We start from the raw sequence: 19,985 nt of genomic DNA on the forward strand, positions 1-19,985 counted from the left end.
TTCTAAGCCCACAGCTAGAAGTAACCCCTGAGCATCATTGGGTGTGGCCCAAAAACAAAAAAAAAAAAAAACGTTTGGGAGCAGGGAAGACAGCTCCAAAGGGCTGGAGTATATTATTTGCGTGCCAGGGGTTCAGATTTAATCCCCAGCCCCACCAGCTACCCCGAACATCACCGGAGACAACCAAGCACAGAGCACCTGAATACTGCCAGGTGTCACCCCAAAATTACTCCATATATACATATATATATAGTTATGCATAACAAGTGCCCTACAGGGGGCCGGAGAGGTAGGGCATGGAGGTAGTGCGTTTGCCTTGCATGAAGAAGGATGATCGTTCAAATCCCGGCATCCCATATGATTTCCCGAGCCTGCCAGGAGCGATTTCTGAGCATAGAGCCAGGAGTAACCCCTGAGTGCGATTTCTGAGCATAGAGCCAGGAGTAACCCCTGAGTGCTGCCGGGTATAATCCAAAAACCAACAACCACAACAACAACAATAAAAACAAGTGCCCTATATACATACTTGTACTATATCTTCGGGTCCCTTATTATTTATTTTAGTGTAATTGTATTTAATATCATTTATCTTCTTATGAACAGAGTACTTTGCATATTTTCATCAAAGAACAATATCTTATTACGAGAATATATCAATACTTGTTTATCTGCTGAAAGGCTTATGAATTATTTCCAGTTTTTGTTAAAGATAAACATCTTTTTAAAGAAGATAAATAACTATAAAAGCAATCCTCATTAGATTAACTACAAGCCTGGAGAGAGAATACAACAGGGAGGGTGCTTGTCTTACATGTGGCTAACATGGGTTTGATCCCAAGTACCACATGAAGTCCCCATTACCCACCAAGAGTAATCTTTGAGCATTGCCAGATGTGGCCCTAAAACAAAAAACTGACTTGATGTTAATTTAAAATACTGACAAATCCTAACAGTTCTAAAGGAAAAAGTTTTGTCTTTGGGAAAAGTATTATCAAGTTCCTGAACAGCTTTTATCCAGGAATAGGAAAGTCTTGCCTTTGGACCTCTACAAGTAATTAAGAATCTGAAGCAGGGGGCCAGAGAGATGGCATGGAGGCGGGGTGTTTGCCTTGCATGCGGAAGAACAGTGGTTCGAATCCCCGCATCCCATATGGTCCCCCATGCCTGCCAGGAGCGCTGCCGGGTGTGACCCAAAAACAAAAAACAACAACAACAACAACAAAGAATCTGAAGTTGATATTGGGATTCTGACGTCCAATGATAAAAGTATGTGTTAGGGGGCCGGGCGGTTGGCGCTAAAGGTAAGGTGCCTGCCTTGCCTGCGCTAGCCTTGGATGGACCGCGGTTCGATCCCCTGGTGTCCCATATGGTCCCCCAAGCCAGGAGCAACTTCTGAGCACATAGCCAGGATTAACCCCTGAGCGTTACCGGGTGTGGCCCAAAAACCAAAAAAAAAAAGTATGTGTTAGGAATACTTTCAGTAAATCAAGAAAGTAACCTAGCAGTAATAACACAAAATTATCTTTTCAATTTAAGAATTTATTCCCCTTTTGGAAGAATTAGAAAAAGACGGTATATGTGTGGTAATTATGAAAAAGCATTTGCAGTGCAGAGACCAAGCTGAATCAATCAGAACATAACTGCTATCCTATTTTAAAATAAGATTTACACATACCTCAAAAATCTCTTCCCTAGAAACCTCAATCCGGCAATGGCCAGCCTGAGGTTGTTGCTGAGAAAGCTCTTGGCGCAAAATTTTAAGTTTCTGGACCAGATCTCGTTTGTACCGTGGAACTGTCAGACACTCTGTGTCCTCAGGACATAAGGATACCACTTGCTGTTGCTGTTGATCTTTCAATTGGTTCTGTCGACTAAAAGTAAATAGAAATAGAATTAAAGCATTTTAAATAAACACACTGCAACTTATATATTTATATAGCATCTTACTATGAAACGAGTCAAGCTCTAACAGCTTCAGACCTTAAAATAGTTTTAGTTTGGGGGCTTTAGAGATACAGGGGATAGGGTGTTTGCCTTGAATGAAGCTGACCCAGGTTCAATTCCTGGCATCCCATATAGTTCCCTTCAAGACTGATTCCTGAGTGCAGAGTCAGCGGTCACCCCCAAAAATAACAAGATTTGACCCTTCCCAACTCCCCAAAAATGGTTTTGGTTTGACACTTTTTCAACAAACTAGTTCCAAAGCTTATTTCTCAGAATGCATATACATTTATAGAATTGAGTTAAGTGTTTTATCCACAGGACTTAATACAGCAACTGAAAACAAATTTCTCAAATACCAATTTCATTTTCTTCTGCACATATTACCATCATCCATTATAAAATTTATGCATTCGCCAAACCTTGAGCCTGTTATCTACAGCCTCTCTAGAAGAGACTGTATGAATGGCAGATTGGCAAGGAGCCTTCTCCTCTACAGACTGTTGTCTAGACCACAAGAATGTGGGAAGTCACATATACATTCTGGCACAGAGAAACACTTTATAAACATGTCTAAAGGCTTTAAAAGGTAACATTTAAATTTTATTATTATATAAAACATGTTATTGTACCATATAGTAAATGGCAAGAAGCACATTCACATTGTTGTGTTAGTTTCTGTTGTTGATTCCCCATGTTTGGAATCCATGCAGTGCCAGGAATTGAACCCAGGCCTCTTGAAAGCAAAACATGCAATCAGCACTGAGATTATCTTTCCCCAGTCCTAAAGTGACTTCTAGCTACACATAATTTATCACAAAGCTTAAAAAAAAAAAAGGACCAAGAGCAGCAGATGTCATTCCTTTTGTTTTGCTCTGTTTGGAGAAAGTAGAGGTCACTGAGGTTAGGGGAAACTGAGGGTGGAGGCCACAGGGGTGGGGGAGTGGGGGTGGAGTTTAAGCTGTGCTTGGAAGCAACTCCTCGTTCAGTGCTTGAGGATCAGTGTTCATGTGGTACCAGGAATCAGGCCTCAAACATACAAAGTAAGTGCTCAACCAGTGAAACATATTCCTAGCCCCAGAAACAATTTCTTTGTTTTAGGGTCATATCCAGAGTTGCTCAGAAGCTACTCCTAGCTGGGTATTCAGGAATCACTGTCAGCAGTTCTAGGATAACCATGTGGTGCCAGGGATCAAAACCAGGCCTGCCGCAAAATACTCACTCCAGCCTGTTGAGCTCTCTCTCTAGCCCCTGTCATCACACTTTTCTTCAAGCACCATCAAGAGCAATCCTTTAGCACCGAGCCAGAAGCAGACCCTGAGTGCTGCTGGTATGGCCCTAACTCTTCCTCTTCTGAATAATAAATGAAAGCATGTTAACTAAAAATGTCTTTATTCCCAGGGTCAGCACAGCTAGGCTGTTTGTACAAGGGCTTCTGCCTTGTACAAAGCCACTCTGCGTTCAATCCTCGGAATCCCATATGATCCCCTGAGCCTGCCAGAAGTAATTTTTGAGCTCAGAGCCAGAAGTAACCCTGAGCGCACCTGAATGTGACTAAAACAAAACAAAATGTATCTATTAACCTTAGTAAAAATATTAAAAGCTAAGTCTAAGACTTTTTGTTTTGGCCTCATGCCCAATGAGTCTCAGGACTTATTCCTGGCTCTGTACTCAAGAATAACCTCTTGGGCCGGAGAGGTAGCACACAGCGTAAGGCTTTTGCCTTACATGCGGAAGGCCGCTGGTTCAAATCCTGACATCCCATATGGTCCCCCTAGCCTGCCGGGGGTGATTTCTGAGTGTAAAGCCAGGAATAACCCCTGAGCATTGCCGGGTGTTACCCAAAAACCAAAAACCAAAAAAAAAAAAAAAAAAAAGAAGAATGACCTCTTGGGGTACTCGAGTGACTATATGGAGTGCCAGGGATTGAACCCAGGTCAGCCACGTGCAAGACACTACCCACTAAAAAAAACTATTGTTACAGCTCTCTAAGAATTTTTAAAGAGACATATATATGAAACAGTTAAATCCAACAAACTGTTAACAAATTAAAAATCAGCTAAATACTGATTATCTAAAGCAGGGGTCCTCAAACTTTTTCAACAGGGGGGCAGTTCACTGTCCTTCAGACTGTTGGAGGGCCAGATTATAGTAAAAACAAAAATATGAACAAATTTCTATGCACACTGCATATATCTTATTTAGAAGTGGGAATAAATACAATATGTGGCCCGCAGGCCGTAGTTTGAAGACCCCTGATCTAAAGTTATAGCTTAATTTTCCACACAAAAGAGCACAACCACCTAACCCAAAGTACAGTGATAAAATAAAAAAATAATAACTTTGTCCTCTAACAAATGATCCAATCACTTTTTTTGGTTTGATTTTAGTTTGGGGCCACACCTATCTGTTATTTGGACTTTCTCCTGACCCTGTACTCAGAGATCATTCATGGTGGGTGCAGAGCTCAAACCCAGGTTTGCTGCATACAAGGCAAGAGCCTTACCCACTATACTGTCTCTCCAGCCCCATGTAATCACTTTTATATACAGTGATTCTTTGTTTGGTTGGGTTTGATTTGATTTTTGGGTCACACCCGGCGACGCTCAGGGGTTACTCCTGGCTCTATGCTCAGAAATCGCTCCTGGCAGGCTCGGAGGACCATATGGGATGCCAGGATTTGAACCAATGACCTTCTTCATGCAAGGCAAACACCTTACCTCCATGCTATCTCTCCGGCCCCTATACAGTGATTCTTAAATTCCATGCTAAATATAGAAAAATAACAGTTTGAATCGACTTCTAGAACCAGGTATCACAAATTAAACCTGGATCAACTGTGTATAGAGCAAGTGCCCTACCAGCTATATGATCTACCTTGCCCCAAGAGATTATATTATTTTAATACCCCTAAATTTTTCTGCTTGAAGAACCTGGAAATACTCTTTTAGGTTTTTTTTTTTTTTTAATAATATCTTTATTTAAGCACCAGGTTTCAGTTTAAAAAAAAACAACCTGGGTATATCTAAACAGTAGACACAAAATATTAACTAAAAATTGAGGGCCAGAGAGATAACATGGAGGTAAGGCGTTTGCCTTTCATGCAGAAGATCATTGGTTCAAATTCCGGCATCCCATACGGTCCCCCTGTGCCTGCCAGGAGCGATATCTGAACGTGGAGCCAGGAGTAACCCCTGAGCACTGGCGGGTGTGACCCAAAAACCAAAAACCAAAAAAAAAAATAACTAAAAATATATCTGACTTGGTGCTGGAGAGATAGCACAGCAGTAGGGCATTTGCCTTGCAAGCAGCCGATCCAGAATGGATAGTGGTTCGAATCCCAGTGTCCCATATGGTCCCCCGTACCTGCCAGGAGCAATTTCTGAGTTCAGAGCCAGGAGTAACCCCTGACCACCACCAAAAAAAAAAAAAAAAAAAAAAATATATATATATATATATATATATATATATATATACACACACACACACACACACCACAACACACACAACACACACACACACTGTATCTCTTAATTTTATTTTTATTTTTATTTATTTATTTTTTTGGTTTTTGGGCCACACCCGGCATTGCTCAGGGGTTACTCCTGGCTGTCTGCTCAGAAATGGCTCCTGGCAGGCATGGGGGACCATACGGGACACTGGGATTCGAACCAACCACCTTTGGTCCTGGATCAGCTGCTTGCAAGGCAAACGCCACTGTGCTATCTCTCTGGGCCCTCTCAATTTTTTTTTAAAAACATATACCTTTAAAGCTAGGAATATAACTCAGTGGTCAAACATCTTGTGTATATATATATGTTCCTGGTAGTATTCAGGGGACCATGTATTGAGGGATGGGATATCGGAATAATGTGCATAGGAAACTTCCATTAACATATTAAGGGGCCAGAGAGATAGCACAGCGGTAAGGCGTTTGCCTTAGATGCAGAAGGATGATGGTTTGAATCCCGGCATGCCATATGGTCCCCTGAGCCTGCCAGGATCGATTTCTGAGCACAGAACCAGGAGTAACCCGAATGCTGCCGGGTGTGACCCAAAAACAAAACAAAACAAAAGAATACTTTATATCACAAAACCTCAATTTTAAAAGTTTAAAAAGGGGACCGATAACACAGCAGGTAGTGAGCTTGCCCTGCATGTGCTGACCTGGGTTCGAGCTCCAGCATCCCATATGGTCCCCCAAGCACTGCTAGGAGTGACCTCTGAGTGTAGATCGAGGAATAACCCTGAGCACTTCCAGGTGTGGCAGCAAAACAAAAACAAAATCAAAGTTTAAAAATAAACTTTTGTATGTTTGATACATGCACTTTTCTCAGCATTTCAAAACAAATTCTTACTAAGCTCAAGGGGGGGGGGGGGGCATGAAAATGCAACTAAAACTTTCACAGACCTAGGTAAAATTTTGATCAATTTAATAACTAAAGAAAGCAGACATTCTATCATATTTATTACAAAAAGCATCTATTAGTCTTGTTCAGACTTGCAATTTAAATTGTACTGCTTCAAAAACTTACTTTAAAACTAAATGCAAGTTAGCAGAGAGCCGAGGATCTGTAAATTGTGTTGTTCTGTTGTTATGGTCAACGAAATAAACTCTGCCTGTTGCTGTATTACGGATCTCCCATCCAGGAGGCAATGGACCAAGCTCTTCACAATTGATGTTGCTAAGATCCCTGAAAAAACAAATAAAAAATACAAAATACCTCATTGCTGGGGCTGCTAAGCCAAGTAAGTGTAAATGACACAGAACAATTCCATGAAGTCTGAGAAAATGTATTGTTTCAGAAATCTGAGATGTTCAGTTGGAGTCTTTAATTCCCAATGGTTTAACAAACTCAGTCAAACCCAATGCGTAGATGGCTCAGAAACTTATTGCACAACTTACATTTTAGTAAACTAATTCCTAGGCTTCAATGTAATACAGATTTTAAATTTTAAAGCAATCGTAATACTTGCCAACATAGACTAAAATATTGTTTTACAAATGTCAGTGGTTAGAATTAAGTTTTCTAAAATTCCCCTTCAATTAATATTCCGTAAAATTTATCTAAGTAAATAGTCACTTCATTATTAATTTTAAGCTAGCCAACAAAGCAAAACAGAATCAATACTGAAATTATAATTCTGAAAATAATTATAGTACATTTTAAGGGATAACTGCTCTGTTTCAAATGTTGATATATGTAAAATCATACTGAATGAGAAACACCTAAGGAATATCTGAAGGCTTAGTGCTACAAGAAAAAAAGAAATAGGGGAAAAATAAACTTTTAATGAGCCAAAGACCATTGCTATTACACTGCATATTCCTAAAACACTACTAAACATAGACAAAGTTTTTTTTTAAACATAGACAAAGATTATGGGGCTGGAGAGACAGCATGGAGGTAGGGCATTTGTTTTGCATGCAGAAGGACAGTGGTTAGAATCCCGACACCCCATATGGTCCCCCGTGCCTGCCAGGAGCGATTTCTGAGCATAGTCAGGAGGAACCCAAGTGCTGCCAGGTGTGACCCCCCGCACCCCCCCCCCAAAAAAAAACATAGACAAAGATTTAAAAGATCTTAAAGAACGAAAAAAAAAGCAGCATGGTCAAAGGAAATTTAAATTATAATATAGTTACAATGATAAATCTTAATTAAATCAGGTTTCAAAGTTAAACTAATATTCCTGAAGTAACTTCTTATTAATAAGCACAAAGGTAGGCACATATACTTACTCATAACATTGTAGATATAGTTATTTGAACTTCTGCTTATAGGTATTTCAAGAGATCCTTCAGCTACGGAACAAATAAAGCTTGGAAAAGAACATGCTATTTGGAACACAAGAAGCAAGGAAATGTTCCAAGAATCCTCATCAGATTTAAATTACGAAAAAAAAGACACTGGACCAAAAAGTGAAGAAAAGTCGCAAGGAAAGCAGTGGGACCGCTGAAGAAGGGTGTTAACAGGGAACTCAACCTGAGAACAGCTGCAAGATTGAGAAAGGAAATCTGCAGTTTCAATAAGCTGAGAACTCAGACAATGAACTTACGCCAGGAAAATTTCCTGATTCTCCCTTAAATACATAAAATTGTCAATGGATAATACAGCGTGTAAGGCGCTTGTCTTGCACGAGGTCAACACAGGTTCGATCCCCAGCATTCCATACGATGGTACTGTGAACTGCTAGGAGTGATTCCTGAGAGCAGAGCCAGGAGTAACCCCTGAACATCACTGAGTATGCCCCCCCCCCCCAAAAAAAGAAACAACCAGAGCTGGCCTTGATATAGGAAAAAAGAAACCCTATTCACAGCTAGTGGTAATGTCAGTGGATCAACTTCATTGAAAATTGCTGGACCAGGAGAGATAGTACAGCGGCGTTTGCCTTGCAAGCAGCCGATCCAGGACCAAAGGTGGTTGGTTCGAATCCTTGTGTCCCATATGGTCCCCCATGCCTGCCAGGAGCTATTTCTGAGCAGACAGCCAGGAGTAACCCCTGAGCAATGCCGGGTGTGGCCCAAAAACCAAAAAAAAAAAAAAAAAAAAAAAAATCGCTAAGACTACTTCTCAAAAAACTCAAGAGTAAGGCCAGCAATCCCATTTCTAGGCACCTACCCCACAACAACCACAACACTCAATTCCAAGAAGACATCAACATGCCTATGTTCATTGCAGCACTATTCACAATGGTCAAAATCTGGGAGGAAAAAAAACCAGTATCCAAAAACAGATCACTTGATAAAGAAACTATCTGGAGAGTATCATGCTAAACGTTGTTAGTAAGGAGAAGAACATACAGAATGATCTCTTTCAGATGTGGGAAGTAGTAAAGAAGTAGTAAGGAAACAATTAAATTGAAGGGGGAAACAAAAGAAAATCACAGAAAGGGAATAATAAATAGCCAAAGGCAACAGAGCCAACAACTGATCTGAGCTTACCAGGGCAGGGAGAAGCAGGTGGAATAGAGATTCAAGATGTTGAAGGGCAGAGGGAGAGAACACACTAAAACAATGGTGGAGGGAAGCAGTAATTCTGGTAGGTGTATAGTATTGATGGTAGAGTACTGAAAGAAATCCTATCATTAACAGTACTGTAAATCAAAGTGACTACTGTTTTTCAGTTTTAAGTAAAAAAAGTTTTTAGTTTACCTAAATATTCAATTAAGAATGTTAAAAAAGGGGCCGGGCGGTGGCGCTGGAGGTAAGGTGCCTGCCTTGCTGCGCTAGCCTAGGACGGACCGCGGTTCGATCCCCCGGCATCCCATATGGTCCCCCAAGAAGCCAGGAGCAACTTCTGAGCGCATAGCCAGGAGTAACCCCTGAGCGTCACAGGGTGTGGCCCAAAAACCAAAAAAAAAAAAAAAAAAAAAAAAAAAGAATGTTAAAAAAACAAAAAAATGTTTAGAAAATGAACTTACCTAGGGACCCTTGGATCGTGCCATGTGCTCACACCAGTCTGAGTATGTAAGAAATAAACCTGACCTTGCTGTGTTGTCCTCTGTTCTATAAAATAAAGAAAAACAGTACGTATTCAAAATGCTCAAATCAAGGATAGCCAGAAACAATAAGACTCTCCAATTACTAATCAACTTTATCACTAAATAGTGCTTCACAAACAATTTGTTTTGTTTGAATATATCTTTTTCTGGAAACAATCTTACACACGTGAAGGTCACCAATCCCTATCTAAATACCATCTTTTGTAATGTGGCTTAAATATTAAACATATCTGCAATGAAAAACCGAAAGCAAAATTGTTCCAATACCAATAATTAAAACAGCCATAAAGATATAATCTTTTTTTTTTTTTTTTTTTTTTTGGTTTTTGGTTTTTGGGTCACACCCGACGGTGCTCAGAAATTACTCCTGGCTGTCTGCTCAGAAATAGCTCCTGGCAGGCACGGGGGACCATATGGGACACCGGGATTTGAACCAACCACCTTTGGTCCTGGATTGGCTGCTTGCAAGGCAAACACCGCTGTGCTATCTCTCCGGGCCCAAGATATAATCTTATATATGTCTTAAATATGGAATCCAAGGGTACAAAGATGGGGGAGGGAGAGTCAACTTTGGGCAGCTTCTAAAGTTCTGTTTCAGGAGCTTTAAGAATAGTTTACAAGCAGATAATATTTACTATTTGCCTTTTTTCTTTTTTCTTTTGTTTTTGGGGTTTTTTGGGGGGGGGCACACCCAGAGGCGCTCAAAAATCATTCCTAGAAGGCTTGGGAGATCATATGGGATGTCAGGGATTGAAGATGAGTCAACCAAGTGCAAAGCAAATGCCCTCCCTGCTGTGCTAATTGCTCCAGACTCCAACATGCCTAATTTTATTCTAAAACTTGGGCTTTCCTTTTCCCTATATATTCTCAAGATTACCTTTAAACTTTAACAGAAGCAAAAAAGATGGAATATGGGAAGGCAGAATAGGCAAAGATGGAAAGAGTCAAATCAGGAAGAGAACTAAAAGCAAATGTGCATACTGGCGGAAAAAAGAGAGAGGTGAAATTAACTCAAAGTCCTTGAGAAAGGACCAAAAAAAAAAAAAATCTGTGAAAGTTTCTTCAATGGAGTTTCATTTGGGGGTGGGAGGTCACACCCGGCAGCACTCAGGGGTTACTCCTGGCTCTAGCTCAGAAATCACTCCTGGCAGGCTCGGGGGACCATATGAGTTGCCAGGATTCGAACTACCATCTTTCTGCATGCAAGGCAAACACCCTACCTCCATGCTATTTCTCTGGCCTTCAATGGAGTTTCTTTATTTTTAAAAGTTAACTATAAAAAAAGTAAAAATTCTAATATAAAATCAAAATTTGGGTGTTCTGGTCCACACCTGTCTGGGTACTCGGGACCAACCAAGTGATACTATACTGTACTGGGCAATGAGCCCAGGCATGAAATGCAAAACATGTGCTCCAGCCCTTTCTTCTATCTCACATGACTAGTGCTGATATTTATTTGTATAAATATTGTACTAATATTTTATTTACAAAACTACAAGGCTGAAGAGAGAATGCTCAATGGACTCACTGAGCTTATTCTTATGCTCAAAAGGAGCTTATGCATGCAGGAGGCCTAGGTTCAAGTCCTAGAACCATATGGACCAGCAAGCACTTGAAGGAACCCCTGCACAGAGTAAGGAGGAACTCCTGTGTATGTGGCAAAACTAAAAATTAACTGGCACTTAAAACGTTTTAAAATTATAGGCAGAGCGATAGCACAGCAGTAGGGTGTTTGCCTTGCATGTGGCAGACCCGGAAAAACCCGGGTTTGATTCCTAGCATCCCATCCGTTTCCCCGAGCCTGCAGGGAGCGATTTCTGAGCACAGAGCCAGGAGTAATCCCTGAGCACCGCTGCCGGGTGTGGCACCAACAACAAAGAGGTTAAATTATGTGCCCAGTATTACAACTAAGATGTGGCAAAACCAGGATAGACACCCAGCTATCTCCCAAAAACATTTTTTAATAATAAACTTATTTTGCACCCGGTATTCCCAGGCAGTCTCCCATCCCAGGTACTAGCCAGGCCCGACCCTGCTGAGCTTCCAAGATCAGATGAGATCAGGCGTGTTCAGGGTGGTATGGCCATAGACTGTCTCCCAAATTGATGCTTTAATCACAATACTTTTAATTCATCTGTATGACATGGTTCAGTTAATAAATTGGTTTTAAGAATTAGGCTGGGGGCCAGCAAGGTAGCATGAAGGTAAAGTGTTTGCCTTGCATGCAGAAGGACAGTGGTTCAAAACCCAGCATCCCATATGATCCCCCAAGCCTGCCAGAAATGATTTCTGAGAGTAGAGGCAGAAGTAACCCTTGAGCGCTGTTGGGTGTGACCCCCCAAAAAAAACAAAAAACAAACAAACAAACAAAAAAAAGAATTAAAATATTTGGGGTGGGGATTCAGAAAAATATCTCAATGAGCTAGTGCACATGTTGCATGCCAGAGCTCAAATTCAAACCCTCAAATCACATGGTGTCTTGAGACCTAAGTCAGGAGTAGCTACAAAGTACTAGGTGTGGCCCAAAAATAAAGAAATAGACAAATGGGGCCAGGGTGATAGTACAGTGGGTAGGATGTTTTTTTTTGCATGTAGTCGGCTTGGAATCGATCCCCAATACCCCCACATAAGGTCCCCTGAGCACAATCAGGAGTAATTCCTGGGTACAGAGCTAGTAACAACCACTGATACTGCTGAGTGTATCTCTCCCAAAAAATAGATATATTTTTATATAAGGGCCAAAGAAATAGTACAGCAGGTAAGGTACCTGCCTTGCATGAGGCCAACATGGGTTCCATCTCTAATGCTACATATAGTTCCCTAAGCAGTACCAGGAACAATCCTTTAGCATGAAGCAAGGAGTAAACCATTAACATTGCCAGTATTGCCTCCAAATATAAAAAAATAAATTTTTTGGGGGGTGAGGGAAGAAGAAATGGGAGGTAGGACAAAAACGGAGGTGTAGGGAGGACAATTTAGGGATGGGAATCCCCCCTGATTTTATGTAAATATGTACCTATAATATTATTGTCAACAATATGTAAGCCACTATGATCAAAATAAAAATTAAAAAAAAAAAATAAATTTAGAATCCTGGGGGCTGGAGCAATAGTATATAATGGGTAGGGCGTTTGCTTTGCATGTGGCTGACCTGGATTCAATCTTCAGCATCCCATATGCTCCCCAAAGACTGCCAGGAGTAATTTCTGAGCACAGAGCCAGGAGTGACTCCAAAGCACTACTGGGTGTGGCCCAAAACATGAATGAATGAATGAATGAATGAATGTAGAATCCATTTACACAAAAATTTTCAAAATAAAGAAAAATTAAACACAAAGTACATCAGGTAATTCCCCATGTTGGTCATTAGGTGTCACCATCATTCCAGCATAATTATAAATTCAGAAGACAATGTAAGTAAACTTGATTAATGGTTAAGTGAGGAAAGAGCACCAAGTTTATAATATCTAGAAATATTTACAATTTGTGTAAAAAGAGTCAATCAGTCGGAAGCTTCAGCAGGCAAATCAGGGACGATATGGCTCCATAAGGTAGGTTTTTTGGCTAAGTAAAGGGGAAGATGCAGCCTCAGCTGTCCCCCACAGCCTTCTCTCTCCTTCCTCCCAGTCTCCAGGGTTACTCCTGGCCGCCTGCTCAGGGTCCCAGAAAGTGGGTTCCAGCGAGGAGCAGTTTAAAGGAGACCCCAGGCTTCACCGTTCCTGCAGGGGGCGGGGAGGGGACTGGTGAACTTCCTGCTTCCAGCAATTAGGAAGCAAACGCCTCTGGGGAGCTGGAAGCAACAGGCAGGCAACACAGGGATAACATGGCTCCATACGCTCTTCGCTTGGCAAAATTACAGACCAAAGTGGTGTCTCAGAAACAACACCCTCCCTCTTGACTATTTCTAAAACATAAAAGGGACAGGTGTATCTCCTTTGTATATCTCAGATGTATTCCCTTAACATCTTTAACTCTTTTTGAATATCCTCATATGGTGATAAATTGTCCACTGGTTTTGTTATTTGATTGTTTGCTTTTCCCCCTATGAGATCTGTTTTATAAGCAATACTGGTAGAAGAATATCTCTGTATAGAATGCATGTTTGAACCAAATTTCAGGGAATGTTGGACTTCATTCGTTGGCCCCCAGATGCACCAACAATATCTTGTAGCATTGTTTCTATTTTGCATAGGGGCATTAAAATGGGAAAATAATACATATGCAAACAAGTTCTTATCTAACAGAGATGGGAACACAAATTTGGTAATGCAGTTAGGCCTTATACTCTGAACATTGGCATAATGATTTGGCTTAGGCCTCAGAAGAATGGGCATCACCCTCACACACCTGAACAATGGAAACCATCTATGGAAACAACCACAATTGTCTATAACATTACCAGGATCCAAACCCCTACCAGGGAACACCTACCACTGCTCTGGCATTGACTTACTCCAAAGAGTGCTCCCAACACCCAGACGACTCAGCAAGAGCCTGCTTGCAGGGCAGATTGCCCCGAATCTAATGGTATGCTGATGCTCCACATCAGCCTGACTTCAATGAAAGAAATGCATAGAATCAGAATCTTTAAATATAGGAACCTGATACCAACAACAGCTAAAGTGTGGAAAAGTTTCACCAGGACCACGGAGAATGACTCGGGTTGGACAGACTGGTATACCTGGAGCCCAGAGTCGGTCTTATGCCAATAAACTTCAGGGGTGAGGCCTTCTTGTAATCAGGCCAAGGATTTTTTCCCCGTTTTCCCATATTTTTCTGGGCCTATGCAAACAACGGTAATTGGTACTGTCACACCTTTACTACGTTTTCTTTAACACTTACCCTTTAAGAAAAAAAAAAACAAAAAAACAATTTACTGAACTTAAAAACAAATAATTGTAGTAGAATGCCTGTCTCGAATACAGGCAGGGGATGGGAGGGGGGCACTGGGAGGGGGGAATGTTACACTGGTGAAGGGGGGGGTGTTCTTTCTTTTGTGACTGTATCCCAACTATAATCATGTTACTTAAATAAAAAATACATATTTAGGGCCCGGAGAGATAGCACAGCGGCGTTTGCCTTGCAAGCAGCCCATCCAGGACCAAAGGTGGTTGGTTCGAATCCCGGTGTCCTATATGTTCCCCCGTGCCTGCCAGGAGCTATTTCTGAGCAGACAGCTAGGAGTAACCCCTGAGCACCGCCGGGTGTGGCCCAAAAACCAAAAAAAAAACAACAAAAAAGAAAAAATACATATTTATAAAAAAAAGAAAAAGAAAATATTCAATTTAAAGAAAAAAGATTCAATCAGAAGATTTGTCATCTTCCAGATGAAATTCCACTATTCTAATAAATTATAAAGTTTTACAATAGAAGTGCACATATCATTTATAATAATAAACCAATAAGTCACACAACTAAGGAAATATATAGCAACAGAAATGCTTTTAAAATTATCTCTACATATGTATGTCTAAAAACTATTATTTCAGGTGTGATTTTAGAGCTCATCCCCAACAGTAATACCATTTTACCTTTATATAGTGCCTATTTACAAAGCTATCTCATATTGTTTAATGTTACCTTTGTAATGAGATAAAGTATTATTTATCTCATTTATTATAAAAGTAAAAATGCTAAGTGATTAGCTCAAGGACAAAGTATTGCTTGGTCTTCAACGATTTATTCAAATTATAAGGTTTTATATTTACTTTTATTTTCATAAAGAATCCAGATTCATAACTTCTTTTAGAGTTAGTTTCTTTTATTTTCTTTTTTGGTTTTTTGGTTTTGGGGCCACATCTGGCATCACTCAGGGCCAATCCTGGCTCTGTGCTCAGAAATCACTCTGGCAGACTCAGGGACAATATGAGATGCTGGAGATCAAACCCAGGTTGGTCACACACAAGGTAAACACTCCCTAGCCGCTGCGCCATTGCTCCAGCCTGAGAGTTAATTTCTTAGCAAATATAATAAATCACTATTTGCCTGTGCTCATTATCATACCATAGCCTTCTGGTAGGTCCGGAGGAGTATGTAAATGTGTCCTGCTCATGTAATTTCTGTGTCGCTGTGACCTGACTCTCCTCTCTGCCAGTCTGGGATCTGAAGACTGTCCACATGTTGCGCCATTTGTCCCACTAATTGGAGTGTTCTCATCCACCAAGCAGCTTAGAGGTCTGCCAGGACTAGAATATTCAGATGCTGGCCTATTAAAATAACAAGGAAAATGGTTAATCAACTCGAATTCAAAAGTACAATTTTCTAAACTACAGTAACAATCACTTATAAAGAAATACAAGTATAATGATTCAAGAACACTGAATGAAATATGAAGTCTCCAAACACAAGAAATTCAGCTAATAAGCAGGTGATCAATTATGCATTTAAATCATTTTGCTTAATTTAAATGATACATGAAAGTCACAGGTATTTGTAAATGAAAGTACTAACTTCCACTACTTACCTAAGCTACTGACTGCCTACCTCCTCTCAGATCTGAATTTGATACCATCCCATCATCATCTACAATGACACTCCTTAAAAGTTGCTTTCATTCAGCTTTGGTCCTAGCTGAAAACTCTTCCTTTTACCCCAAAGCCAGGCTCTTTGTTATCATTCAAATCACAGCTTAAGTTTAAATGTTGTGTCCATGTGCCTAAGTGCCTTTCTAGCCTTTGAATCTAAATTAGTCATTGTTTTTTGTTGTTATTTTGGAGCAAAACCCAGTGGTGCTATCTCTCTGGATTCTTATTTTAATGTTCTAAGAATAGTTGAGAGAACAATACTTTGTGCCTGAATGATGTTTTCAATCTACTGCAGTCATTAGTTTTTTTGTTTTTTTTGGTTTTGGTTTTTGAGTCACACCGGCAGCACTCAGGGGTTACTCCTGGCTCTTCACTCAGAAATTGCTCCTGGCAGGCTTGGGGACCATATGGGATTCTGGGGTTCAAACCACTGATCTTCTGCACGCAAAGCAAACGCCTTACCTCCATGCTATCTCTCCGGCCCCAGTCATTAGATAGTTTAAGGGGTTAAGGCATTTACCTTGCTTTGAGGCCAACTCCAGTTCAATCCCTGGCATTACATATGGTTCCCCAACTAGGAGTGACTCCTGAGTAATGACATATATGGTCCAAAAGCATCCCCACAAAAAAAGAAAAACTAAGAAGTAAATAAATGTTTAATGCTTTATAACATTTACATCAGCTTTATACATGCATAAATTAATCAATTGATTAATCAATTAATCGATTACCTGAATTAGAAGGAAATAGCATGTATTAAGACTAACAAAAGGCAGGAGCAGAGCCATAGGACAGCGAGTAGCATTGCCTTACACGCAGCTGACCCGGGTTTGATCCCTGGTATCCCATGAGGTCCTTCAAGGCTGCAGGATCATTTCTGAGCACAGATTATTAACCTCTGATCAAATCTGGATGTGGCCCCAAAACAAACAAAAAGACTGACAAAAGGTCATGTTCGTGTATGCAATAAAAATGGGTATTTTGGGGCGGAGTAATAGCACAGAGGTAGGAGTTTGCCTTGCATACAGCCAACTTGGAATGGTTCCGGGTTCAATCCCTGACATCCCATATGGTCCCCCACACCTGCCAGGAGTATTTCTGAGCGCAGAACCCTGAGCACCACTGGGTGTGGCCACCAAAAACAAAACAAAACCAAAAATTGAGTATTTTTACTTCAATAAAATCCTTGGCAGTTTATCTTAGAAATACAACTTTCGCCGGCGAGGTGGCGCTAGAGGTAAGGTGTCTGCCTTGCAAGTGCTAGCCAAAGTTCGATCCCCCGGCGTCCCATATGGTCCCCCCCCCAAGCCATGGGCAATTTCTGAGCGCTTAGCCAGGAGTAACCCCTGAGCATCAAAAGGGTGTGGCCCGAAAAACAAAAAAAAAAAAAAAAAAAAAGAAATACAACTTTCAAAAAATGAATTTAGTAACACTGACTTAAGTTTTAAATTGAGGCTATTAGTAGAAAAAAACTCTCAATGAGCTAAGCAAAATAAAACAAGTAGAGCTAATAAGAAGTAGTAGATATTCTATTCCTATGCCAGTCCTACTCAGAAAATATGGCAAAACAAAACTACAAGTGAGAAGAATAGGAAGGTAAATTAGGTGGGGGGAGGAATAGATTATTTTTTGTTTTTTGTTTTTTGTTGTTGTTGTTGGTCTTTTTGGGCCACACCTGGCAGTGCTCAAGAATTATTTCTGCCAGGCTCTGGGGACCATATGGGATGCTGGGGATTGAATCTAGGTCAGCCATGAGCAAGGCAAGCACCCCACCCATTGTACTATCATTGTTGCCCCAGTACTCTCATTTTTTCATTTTTATTATTTATTAATAATTATAATTAATAGGGGCCGGCAAGGTGGCACTAGAGGTAAGGTGTCTGCCTTGCAAGCGTTAGCCAAGGAAAGATCACGACCGCAATTCGATCCCCCGTGTCCCATATGGTCCCCCCAAGCCAGGGGCAATTTCTGAGCGCTTAGCCAGGAGTAACCTCTGAGCATCAAATGGGTGTGGCCCAAAAAACAAAACAAAAAAAATAATAAATTGATAATTAATAATTTTATTAATTGTTTATTTTGGGAAGCTTTGGGGCCACTCCTAGTGGTGCTCAGAGACTGTTCAAGGGGACATGCAGTACCAGTGATCAAATCTGTGCATATAATAGAAAGGTTGCACTTAAACTTGAGCTTTTTTTTTTTTTAATTTTTTTATTTAAACGATTTTATTACATACATGATTGTGTTTGGGTTTCAGTCATGTAAAGAACACCACCCATCACCAGTGTAACATTCCCATCACCAATGTCCCAAATCTCCCTCCTCCCATCCAACCCCCGCCTGTACTCTAGACAGGCTTTCTATTCCCTTCCTTACACCTATATTCATTACAGCACTATTTACCATAGCAAGACTCTGGAAACAGCCAAGATGCCCTTCAACAGATGAATGGCTAAAGAAACTGTGGTACATATACACAATGGAATATTATGCAGCTGTCAGGAGAGATGAAGTCATGAAATTTTCCTATACATGGATGTACGTGAATCTATTATGTTGAGTGAAATAAGTCAGAGAGAGAGAGAAAGATGCAGAATGGTCTCACTCATCTATGGGTTTTAGGAAAAATGAAAGACATTCTTGCAATAATAACTTTCAGACACAAAAGAGAAAAGAGCTGGAAGTTACAGCTCACCTCATGAAGCTCACCATAAACAGGGATGAGTTTAGTTAGAGAAATAACTATGTTTTGAACTATCCTAATAATGAGAATGTACGAGAGAAATAGAAAACTTGAGCTTTTTCTTCAGTTCTTTCTCTATTCTGTTTTGTTTTGGGGTCTTACCAGGTAAGTGTTCTACCCACTGTATTATCTCTCCAGCTCCCTCACTCTATTTTTATAAAACAGATTAGATAATAAAGTGGGTAGGTTATTTGCCATGCACACCTAATATAATTACACCTCTACATGACTGAAAGAAAGAATATCCTATAATATATGCAGGTATAGCAGGGGTCTCAAACTCAATTTACCTGGGGGCTGCAAGAGGCAAAGTCAGGGTGATCCTTGAGTGCAAAGTAAGTAGTAAGCCTTGAACATTAGGGGGTGGGACCCAAACAACTAAAACAAAACAAAACAAAAAAGGATTCCTCCAGGGCAGGGCCATAAAATGTTGTATGGAAGGCTGCAAACGGCCCACAGGCCGAGTTTGAGACCTCTGAGGTATAGTAATTAATAATTCAAATCTTAATTTAAAACAAAATTCAAGAATCTTAGAAAAAGATGAGGGGCTGAAGAGATGGCTTAGCAGTAGGGCATTTGCCTTACATGCAGGTGACCCAGGACTGAACTGGGTTTGATTCCCAGCATCCCATATGGTCCCCCGAGCCACCAGGTGCAATTTCTGAGAGCACAGCCAGGAGTAACCTAAGCACTGCCGGGTGTGGCCCAAAAGTCAAAATAAATTATAAAAAAGAAAAAGGAATAAAAAGATGACATCTTAATGTATTCACTTATTTGATAAATTTTGTTGGGTACAAATGGGCATACAGGAGCTACAAGAACAGGATAACTTGCTACAACTTATAGAAAATTAATTCTTTTTTTTTAATTGTGGTGGGGGGTGGTGATGGTGAGAAAATTCTTTTTTTTTTTTTTTTTTTTTTTTGGTTTTTGGGCCACACCCGGTAACACTCAGGGGTTACTCCTGGCTATGTGCTCAGAAGTTGCTCCTGGCTTGGGGGACCATATGGGACACCGGGGGATCGAACCGCGGTCCGTCCAAGGCTAGCGCAGAAAGGCAGGCACCTTACCTTTAGCGCCACCGCCGGGCCGAGAAAATTCTTAAAAATAAATATTGGCGGGGCCGAAGCAAGAGCACAGCAAGTAGGGTATCTGCCTTACATGTGGCCAACTGGGTTCGATCCTCAGTATCCCATAGGGTGCCAAGCTTGTCAGGAGTGATTCTGAGCACAGAGCCACCAGCAATCCCTGAGCATTGCTGGGTGTGGCCCATAAAT

General features: G+C 40.7%; 1 protein-coding gene and 1 pseudogene across 1 annotated transcript in view; both read right to left on the minus strand.

The window, feature by feature from the left end:
- SMURF2 (SMAD specific E3 ubiquitin protein ligase 2) overlaps positions 1 to 19,985 on the minus strand; it is a 101,390-nt gene that overhangs the window by 20,378 nt on the left and 61,027 nt on the right. Inside the window, exons 8-11 of the mRNA XM_049779093.1 lie at positions 15,448 to 15,650; positions 9,364 to 9,448; positions 6,477 to 6,635; positions 1,676 to 1,871 (exon numbers count right to left, since the gene is read on the minus strand). Of these exons, the coding sequence (XP_049635050.1) occupies positions 1,676 to 1,871; positions 6,477 to 6,635; positions 9,364 to 9,448; positions 15,448 to 15,650 (643 nt within the window). The remainder of the gene's footprint in view (positions 1 to 1,675; positions 1,872 to 6,476; positions 6,636 to 9,363; positions 9,449 to 15,447; positions 15,651 to 19,985) is intronic.
- Positions 11,416 to 11,535, minus strand: LOC125995767 (uncharacterized; annotated as a pseudogene).

The sequence above is a fragment of the Suncus etruscus genome, chromosome 1, assembly GCF_024139225.1.
Source record: "Suncus etruscus isolate mSunEtr1 chromosome 1, mSunEtr1.pri.cur, whole genome shotgun sequence".
Lineage (NCBI taxonomy): Eukaryota > Metazoa > Chordata > Mammalia > Eulipotyphla > Soricidae > Suncus > Suncus etruscus.